The following is a 10,404-nucleotide window of genomic DNA, read 5'->3' on the forward strand; positions in this document are numbered from 1 at the left end:
GAATGGACTATAAGTAAAGAAGTGTCTTGCGATGAGATTAGTTCTAGTGTAACCAAGGAAGTGAGGTAATGGTTGGCGGTGGCACCGAAGAGGTAAGAGTGGCTGAAGAAGAGAAGTAGGGAGCAAGCTTTGACCTTTCCTTTATAATTTCCTTTGGAGTATGGGAGTGACTCTAGGGATGTTAATATAGACTCTCTGTCTCCATGCTAACCCAACACACCTCAATCAGCGACTGGATAAGCACAGACTAATGACTTAAAAGAAACTTCATGAACATCCGATTTCACTTGAAGAAGTTGAAACAAAGAGGATGCAGTGGTCTGGACCAAAGTTTGCTTTACATTGATGATAAAACAAATTTAGAAATGCAATTCCGGAAAGAAGGTGCTATGTGTGCTACATCAGCATCTCTTGCCACACCTCCCAGGGCCTGGCTTTATACTGTTTCCCTTCTCCCTATCCCCTGCAGAACCCTGAAGTTTGTCTCCTGTTAGGATCCTTCCAGAAAAAATAAATAAAATCCTGCCAGCTCATTGTTTATTCATCTTGTCCCAAAGATCTCAGCTTTGAAAAATGCTCCCAAGACAGCTTTGGTTTTTATCCACTTTTCCTCTTTCAACCTTTGATGAGAATTTTGATGAGTTCCAGGAGACTCCCTCAGTGAGACTAGCTGTTTAAAACAGTACGTCTCCTTTTCCTACTGCACCCTGGTTATTGGAGAGCCAAATATAGGAAGGGCCATTATTTCAAAGTATCATGGGAACATTTCACCTGGAATGATAAGAGAATGAGAAAGGTAATTCTGCTATCTCTTGTTTTGTTTTTTATTATTTTTTTTCATTTGTTTGTTTAGCAAAAAGGAGGAAGCTCTGCTGCCATAGTCCACAAACGTTGGTTTGTAAATTAAGGAACCAGAATTCTATGCCATTCCTGTCCATGACAGATATTATGTAAATAACTTTAGACTTCTAGTTTTGATTCCCCTTTTATAGAATAGAGGGAATGGATTGGATAGATTATAAATTATTTCTTAGCTTGTGTCTTCTAGTCTTTGAGCTCAAGAGGAAAAGCCTAATGCTGCTCATTTGGTGCCTTTACCTCTCATTCCCAGGAATCATGGATCACACTAACCACACCTGGACCCAGACTTTCATCCTTGCTGGTTTCACTCCCACTGGTGTCCTCCGACATCTTGCAATCTTTGGAACCCTGTGCATCTATCTCCTCACACTTGCGGGGAACTTATTTATCATTGTCCTTGTTCAAGCAGATTCAGGGCTGTCCACTCCCATGTACTTCTTTATCAGCGTCCTCTCCTTCCTGGAACTCTGGTATGTCAGCACCACAGTGCCTACCTTGCTACATACCCTGCTACATGGACCTTCATCCATCCCGTCAGCTGCATGCTTTGTCCAGTTATATGTCTTCCATTCCTTGGGCATGACTGAGTGCTACCTGTTAGGTGTCATGGCTCTGGACCGCTACCTGGCCATCTGTCGCCCACTCCATTATCATGTACTCATGAGCAGACAGTTACAACTGCAGCTAGGTGGGGGTACATGGGTGGCTGGCTTTTCGGCTGCCCTAGTACCTGCCGGTCTCACAGCCACTTTGCCCTACTGCTTGAAAGAGGTGACCCATTACTTTTGTGACCTTGCACCGGTGATGCAGTTGTCATGCGTGAACACAAGCTGGCATGCTCAGGTTTATATTGCAGTGATTGGTATGATCAATACATGCAATCTTGTCTTCATCTTGGGACTCTATGGAGGTATTGTAAAAGCTGTGCTGAAGTTGCCTTCAGCTGCTAGCCGTGCCAAAGCCTTTTCCACCTGTTCCTCCCATATAACTGTAGTGACACTGTTCTTTGGCTCTGCCTTCATTGTCTATGTAGGACCGCCAGAGATTCGAGCTGAGGGAAGAGGCAAGCTTATTGCCTTGGTGTACACTTTTCTCACTCCTTTCTTCAACCCCATCATTTATACCCTTCGCAATAAGGAAGTGAAAGGGGCTGTGAAGAGGGTCACACAGAAGATCAAAGCTTTGCTGATTTGATTCCAGAGTCCTACAGGTTTAGCGTTTCATCCATTTGAAAATGTCAAGATTGAGCTGGTTACTTGTGTTAATGATTAACTAGTCATTTCAATAATGTGTGAAATAGTTAATTAAAGTAGTCTTGGATAAGAACAAATTGAAAAAAAATATGTTAGAGATGAAATATAGCCCCTGAAGCTAATAATATGGGAGTGGATGAGAACACATATTTGAAGAAATAAACAGCAAAATAAATAAATAATGTTCAGGTGTTTGTTTGTTTGTTTTATGCAAACAGAAAGAAATTTAAATGTGTTAATTTCTAGAACCTAGGCTGGTTAGGAGGTTGCAGTTCAGACTGGAGTTTTGGAGAAAGATGCAGACAGGAAGATTTGAAGGGAACGTTAGATAAATGTTGAGATGGAGACCAGTAAACTATTAAAACAGAAAACAAAGGTACATGGGGCTCAATGCTCTTGAGCAACATTGTGATAAAACATGTTTTAAAAGATGGAGTAGAGGCTTCCCCTAATGTGAAAGAGAATGAGATGGGAAACAAAGGTGACTAGGTGAGCAGAGGTCTAAGCAAGTTGTAAAGCCACTGTCTACACCCTGTATTTGAAACAGTCAACCGGAAAACATTGTCCATGCATCCCCTTTGTGAAAAACTAACTCTGTGAACCATGGAAAGTGTAAAGAGAGAAGTCAGTGCACTCTTGGCTCCCTGTTTCCAAGGCACTTACAGGTCTATTTTATTTTATTGTTTGATAATTTCATACATACATATATGTAATGCATTTTAAAGACACCCATTTCACGTTCTCTCCTATCCAGTTCCTCCCCATCTCCCATCACCACTTTTCCTTCTTAACTTTGTGTTTTAATATATATTTAATGTTTGTATTTCAATTTTTTCATAAATATACTTTGGCTTTGTTCTCCTTTTCCTCAACTCCTCCCCTATCCTCCCCACTTTCCTACTGACTCAGCTTCATGTTCTCTCTCTCTCTTCTTCCTCTTTCTTCTTCTCTACAGAACATCTGTGATCCTGAGAATCACAGAGAAATGCAGGCTTCTTCATGCTATAGACGTGTAGGGGTCCATCTTTCCCAGAAAGTGACCCTCCAATCAGCGATGAATGTGCCTACCATAGATTTTCCAATTTGACTGGCTTATTAACAGCTCATGATACTTGTGGATCATGATATTTTATATTGGTCATAAAATTTCCAACAGTAGTGTCCTGAATTCTTCTGTCCATTAGAAAATAAAAATACCTGAGTGCTATATTTAAAAAAGCCTGAGAAGCAGGGGTAACACTGATCTTATACAATATATCTAATAGGTTCATTTCAACCTGACTAGCATTCAAAACTGTCTAGTGAGAGGATCTCAGAAAATATCCTATTATATGTTTTTTCAAAAAGAGAATTAAATATTTCTGAAAAAGTAATGATGCATTTTACTGTTTTGGTTAATTTTTCTTCCCTTCTAGAGAGATGGCATGCTTTCATTTTTTATTCTGTCTTCAGAAGGAGGCTTAAGCTGGGTGTTGGTGATGCAGAGGCCAGCGGATCTCTGTGAGTTTGAGGCTAGCCTAGTCTACAGAGCTAGTTCTAGGGCAGACTCCAAAGCAATACAGAGAAACCCTGTCTCGAAAAACCCAAAAAACAAAACAAAACAAACCATAAACAAACAAACAAACAAGGAAAAAACAGACAGTCAGAAAGAGGCTTAAATGGCATTTGTTCCTTGATTTCTGTCCTTTTCAGGTTTTAGGAAGTTGTCTCTTCCAAATCCACTCATAGAAAGTGCACTGTGTCAGGGTGTGGCAACAGAAGTCATTAAAATTAAGATTTTTAAAGTATACCAAAGCCCACGTAATAGAAAACTTGTGTTTTTATTTATTTATTTTCTGTGCATCTGGAATGCTGTGGTTGCTTCCTGGGAAAGAGAGAGATGTTTTCTGAGGGATGATTCCAAGTGAAGACATTCTCCAAACACTAGAATGATGAAAATGTTACTTAAAATAAAAGTGTGTGTGTGTGTGTGTGTGTGTGTGTGTGTGTGTGTCCCCTTGTGTATGTGCACAAATTCTGCATGCATGTATGGCTTGCCAAATTCTTGGTTCTCATACACTTTTTGGACCAAATAAGATCCTCAGCCTGTTTCTATAGACACGTTTCTACCACAGCAGAGCCACAGACATCCTTTCCCATACTAGACATGGCTACATTTGTATTACAAAGTTAAATTTGAGTACTTGTTACAGACCCTGGAGAACTGACAGGTCAAAGTTTTATTATCTGAATCTTAAAGAAAAATAACTGTCTGTCCTTAGAAAAAGTATATGCTAATGTATAAGTACAGACTGAGAAAAAAAATTATGAAGTTATAATCTGAGAGCAAATTGTATCATAGGACAAAAATAATAAATTTGTGTGTGCTGATACATTGGCATCTAGTGTGACATCTGCCCAGTGGTGATTCTGAATCCTGACATGAAATCCTTCAATATTTTATACAAGTTCTGCTTAATTATTTCCAGGCTTTCTAACCTTTTATTGTCTCCTGCCCTTTTGATCCCAGTCCTAGCATCATGTACTGTATAAAATGGAAAAAACAGAAAGCTAAAAATTGAATTAAACTTTAGTAAGGATTGATACTTTTCCCTAATGAATGTTTAATTTATGACTTTGAAAGAAGGAACTAGGGCTCTGTTACAATGGTCAATACAATCATCAAGCATGTCTACAGTTTTTGTAGCAAAATAGAAGAAAAGCCAAATAATGTACTTATTAATTTTATACTTAATATAAAGTGAGTGAAATGCACGAGAGGACAGAATCCAAACCTCAAAATAAGTTAAAGACATTGGAAAACTGACCAAAACTCATAAGATGAACTTTAATGGAGTTAGGATATAGTTTCATGTTTTGTTATTAAATGAAAACACTATGTGTACTAAAACCACTAATAACTGAACCCTCCAAACAAATGTGTGTAGGACAGAAAGGCCCTTCAAAATATTTATTAACTATATTGGCTGCCTGTATGCCACATAAAGTACTAGGCAATGTGGATACAGAATCCAATAGACACATAAGAAGTAGATATACCTTCACATTAAAGTTTGAAATGTAGTTATTGAATAAATTATTAAAGATGGGGGTATTAAGAAATGCACACTGCTGTAGAACTTACTAATGGAGAATCTGGTTCAATCTGGATGTACATTTGACTAACAATTTTTGAATATCTGTCTTGTGTCAGGCAGAGAAGGCAGTAGATATTGCAGAATCTAAGGGTTAAAAAAAGTCCGATTTGGCTCCTTGTCTCTCTGCACACACATGTGTACACAATCATTATATTTGATGTTTTCAGATGGATGTAGCAGGGTGTAAATATCAACTCAGAGCAGCTGTGACAGCATGCACAAGTCCTTCACAAGCTCAAGTCCACAAAATTCTACTACAGAGCAAGGAGGGACCATGAATTCCCACCCTAGATAAGGAACTATTGGCAGTTGATATCTCCTGGAAGTAGAAAAGTCAGTTTTCTTAAAGAGTACAATTCCTTGGTGGGTTGACCACATTCCAGTGGAAGGCCAAAAAAATCCAGAAGTGCATGCAGTACATGCTGCATTTTTTTTTTAAAATTATACAAAGTTGGGTAGTTGAGTGTGTAGATAGGAAGGTGTGGAGAGTTTTCAAAGAACTGATACAATATGAGGAAAACAAAACAAAAAAAGTAGACTGCTATCTTGAGATAAGTATAGTTTCTCTTGATATTTTATACCATATAATCCTAAAACACACACTTGTATTAAGTAAAATATAGAATTAAAATAAAAAACAACCATGGAAAGGAAGAAAATAATGGATACTGGTCAAGAATGCAGGACTTGAGACACATATCATTCTGTGGTTTTGTGACTTGGGTTACATTCTATTGACTGACCATACTTAGGGAGGCAATAATACAGACACAGTTATCACAGGACCTTTGTTATAGTGCTTTGTTTACAATGATGAAGAGGGCATGTGTGTGACCCAGGGAACAGTGTTGGATGCTCTGTTTTAGTTTACTTAGGAATTAAATGGGACTACTAAGTATACCAATATTGCAGAGTGACTGTGAAGATTGTATTAGTTGATGCATGCCCTATGCTTAGAGAACTATTTGATAACCAGTAAAAGCCCAGAAAGCAGGTGTTTTACTAGAAAAAAATTAAGAATCCATACCCATTCTTTATTTCAAAAGTGGTAGCTGTTATCAGTGAGACTTCTCAAAGAGAGAGAAATATTAGACTTCCTTTTTTGTTAAGAAGTCACTAGAAACAGGGTAGTGAGAGAGGGAATGAGATAGATGAATTCTCTCAAACTACCTCTCAGGAGTGAACATTATTTCCATGAGTCCTCCAAAGAGCCCAATTGAGTCTTATTCTCATTTGTCTCTAGAACTAGGGGTTTCTTGCTTTCTTGTGCCCCAAGTGACGCAAAATTTGTTTCTTTGACTCCAGGGACTGTGGCTGTGGGGATAAGACTCATGAAGAAGGAGAAAGTGTTGCTCAATTCAGCCTTCATCTGTTGCACATATGGAGCCACAAAAGGTTGAAGCAGACAATGTACAGTGATTCATCAGTTAACTGGGGATTAACTAGCTGTAAGTATTGAGGACTGAAGAGGTGGCATAATGGATTTGAAAACAGATGCTGTTTTAAGATCAGAAGGTAGGATTCAATGGAGAGATGACTTACATAACTTCTTTAGAAAATCCAGCTTAACAAACCTTACAGAATCAGATCTATAAGAAACATTAAAGGTCAGTTTGACCCACATCTTTCCAATCCACACTTAAACTGAGAAATTTGCTGCTGTTTATGCTATGGAGTGGGTGATCATGCGGACAAGCTACAGGCTAGTGCAGATGGTATAAAGTAGAGTTTTCTGTAGAATCTGCAGCTGACACTTAAAGAAGTCTTACATCTCTTAGGGGTGGGTGTTTTGGAGAAAATACCTAAAGAGAGCTTTACCCGGGTTTTTTAGTGAGGTATTTAGCATCTTTGGTGTCAGAATTTAGGATTCACAAATCGTCAAAGTGGTTCTGAAAGCATCTCATGCTCACCAGATCTTCTTTGACACAAACTTACAGTTTGCTTTAGACAAGGTCATTTGTAGAAAGAAGGAACACTCTCTAACAAATAGTTCCTTAGACACAGCAGATAATCAGAATTTTTATTTATTTGGGTTGAGGGTAGAAAAGGGCAGGATGTTAGACAGATCAGGGGAGATTAATTTGCATATATTGATCTTGAGATGCTGACAGGATAGGGATCCTGGGTGCAGGTGGAAATGTGTAACTTAACTTGGATATAAGGGGAAGATAGTATACAAGAAACCTGAATTCTGTGTTTATCATTGCCATCATTCATTGCAGATATTCCTTAATTAGTGGAGTGTGTACTTGCTCTCAAAGATCTCCCCAATTTGTAGGGAAAAGAGCTTATTATAGGGTAGCAACTCTATGCTAATTAGGCACTCTAAATGTTATGATGTTATAGAAGGAATAAATAACTTTCCCTAGAAAAGAAAAAAAAAAGGCTTCACTAACGAGGTAACATTTGACCTGATGGTGAAGGATGTAAGAGATATATCATGGAAGGAGGAAAAAAGATGAGAATTAAACCAGAAGCCAGTGGCCAAGAGGGGCAAAAGTACCCATAATGCAATGAAGCATGAGTTATTGTTTTGACATCCATCTCTTGTAATTGGGGAGGCGAATATATAGCTCCTTTATGAGAGATTTAATAAGAAACACTTAAACAGAAAATGCTTTGCATGAATTTAATATTTAAAAACAGCAAATCTGTAAGTTTCTCTACAGGAGGGCATTTGGGCTGGGGGGGGAGGCATTTGGGTTATAGTCAGTGGTATAAATCAAAGCAAAGGTACCTGGTATGATAATTCTTTAGTTAAATTGGTTAAATAATTTTTATTTAATGCCCCTGATGTAACAACCATTATTCTAAAGGTTCAGCTGAAAAATATAAAAAGAGATTACAGTGATGATTGGAATTAGATGGCCATTATCAAATGAGTATGATTGATGGTGGGTACAGTGACTGATACTGGCTACAATTTTTATACAAATAAAGTGATATTATGATCACTCCTCTCTTAAGTCCCCCTTTCCTTTTTTCCCCTTCCCATTTCCCTTCTTTTCTTTGCTCTCTTTTTCTTTCTTTTCCTTTTATATATTGTTCACATTATGCTTGAGAACAATGGGAATGTCCAGTGCATTTTTATATGGAATTTCACCAGCTTGTCTATCTATTCTTTACCTGTGTATTCTGGTTAGTTTTCTGAAAATACAGGGCTTTTTTTTATTGCTACTTTATTTTATTAATTTTAAACCTGCATTCCATCACAGAATGTGCTGCTCATCCATCTTATGTTCATTTCAGGGATACCCACAAGACACCTCTGCTTACCCATCCCTTAGGTTCTTGTCATAAGAGCTACATTTCAGCTGTGTTTACAGTCTGTCTACACCTGATTGTATCATTCTTTATAACCATTCTTTAGTGGCACTTTGCATCTTTCGAACTAGGGTCCTAGGGTCGATGGGTAAGTTTTCACAGTGCCTTTTCCAGCCCAGAAGAGATCCTATTTGTCTGTAATGTTTCTTTCCCTCTGTCATTGATTCTTACACTGCTTGGACAAGTTGGCTCATAGACTTCCTTTTCTGAGAATCCCCTTTCACTAACCTTTGTCTGACAAATTAGCCTCCTTCCTGCCACTCCATGGTGTTTTATGTCACAGGTTATATCAAGAAGACTGATGCACATACTTACCTGTGGTGACATGACTGTGAGTTCTGCTATTAGAAATTGTATCCTGCTGAGCTTTGTATTTAGTCCCAAGACATACTTGTTCAATTATTATCTATACATTACAGCTGGATGACAGGAAAAAAAAAAACCCTGCTATACCAATATCACATATTGACTCATCATTTTAGGTTGGGCTGAGGAAAAGTCTGTGCATGACTTGGGAGAAGGTATAAAATTCTCTGTGAAGACTACATAGCTCAGAGATGAGCAATATGAGTACAGAAATTAGAATTTTCTTCCTGTGAAATGGTGTCAAATGAAATAGCAGGGAGTCACAGTCTATTCATCCTTGAGTTTTCCTTGTGTAAAATAGGCATGACAATGGTACCTTTCCCACTGAATGTATTCAGAGCCAGAGCTAGCTGTTATTTTCATTTAGTATTAATAGCATTAGCATTAATGACAGTAATTCAAATGTTTCTTTTAAATTTATGAGGGAGAAAGATAAATAAGGCTTCAGTATAGATTAACAATCCCTCTAATTTGAGTTTTCAACCTTTTCTTGTCCTCTTCAGCGTCTCATGGATCAACACAACTTCTCCAGCTTGTCTGAGTTTGTGCTCCTTGGCTTCCCCAATGTGGGGCACATCAGTGGCTGGCTTTTTGTCCTGTTGCTATTGGCATACCTGTTCACCATTGGTGGTAATATGCTCATCTTCCTAGTCATCCGACTGGATACAGCCCTTCACAAACCCATGTACCACTTTGTAAGTGTTCTCTCTTTCTTGGAGTTGTGGTATACTGCTACCACCATCCCCAAGATGCTAGCTAATCTTCTCAGTGAGAAGAAGACAATTTCTTTTGCAGGATGTCTCCTTCAGACTTATTTCTTCCACTCCCTAGGGGCCTCTGAATGCTACCTTCTTACAGCTATGGCTTATGACAGATACCTGGCCATCTGCCGGCCCCTCCACTACCCTTCAATTATGACCACAGCACTCTGTGCCAAGATGGCTGCTGGCTGCTGGACTTGTGGCTTCCTGTGTCCTATTTCTGAGGTAATCCTCGTCTCTCAACTCCCTTTCTGTGATTACAATGAAATTCCACACATCTTCTGTGACTTTCCACCTCTTCTGAGCCTGGCCTGCAAGGATACATCCACTAATGTTCTGGTGGACTTTGCTGTCAATGCCTTCATCATCCTTATCACTTTCCTTTTTATCATGACTTCTTATGGGAGAATCATTGGTGCTGTGCTGAAGATAAAAACAGCAGCAGGAAGAAGGAAGGCCTTCTCCACATGTGCCTCACATCTCATTGTGGTCCTCATATTCTTTGGGAGCATCATCTTCATGTATGTTCGGCTAAAGAAGAGCTATTCACTGACTCTTGACCGCACTCTAGCTGTAGTCTATTCTGTATTAACACCTTTGGCCAATCCCATTATCTATAGTCTTCGAAACAAGGAACTCATCCAGGCCATCAAGAGGACCATCTTCAAGAAAGGAGACAAAGCTAGTCCAACTCATCATTGA

The 10,404-nt window shown here is 38.7% G+C and overlaps 2 protein-coding genes across 2 annotated transcripts; both read left to right on the forward strand.

Annotated features, from left to right (window-relative positions):
• The first annotated feature begins 1,116 nt into the window (after positions 1-1,116).
• On the forward strand, positions 1,117-2,055 carry LOC127223647 (olfactory receptor 6N2). The gene has a single exon (XM_051186358.1). The coding sequence runs from the start codon at positions 1,117-1,119 to the stop codon at positions 2,053-2,055; it is 939 nt and encodes a 312-aa protein (XP_051042315.1).
• Positions 2,056-9,450: 7,395 nt separating this feature from the next.
• On the forward strand, positions 9,451-10,404 carry LOC127223642 (olfactory receptor 6N2). The gene has a single exon (XM_051186354.1). The coding sequence runs from the start codon at positions 9,451-9,453 to the stop codon at positions 10,402-10,404; it is 954 nt and encodes a 317-aa protein (XP_051042311.1).

The sequence above is a fragment of the Phodopus roborovskii genome, unplaced genomic scaffold (genome assembly GCF_943737965.1).
Source record: "Phodopus roborovskii unplaced genomic scaffold, PHOROB, whole genome shotgun sequence".
NCBI classification, from domain to species: domain Eukaryota; kingdom Metazoa; phylum Chordata; class Mammalia; order Rodentia; family Cricetidae; genus Phodopus; species Phodopus roborovskii.

Excerpts from the sequence above, each read along its gene's own strand:
- LOC127223647 (XM_051186358.1), top strand. The coding sequence starts at position 1,117 with ATGGATCACACTAACCACACCTGGACCCAGACTTTCATCCTTGCTGGT.
- LOC127223642 (XM_051186354.1), top strand. The coding sequence starts at position 9,451 with ATGGATCAACACAACTTCTCCAGCTTGTCTGAGTTTGTGCTCCTTGGC.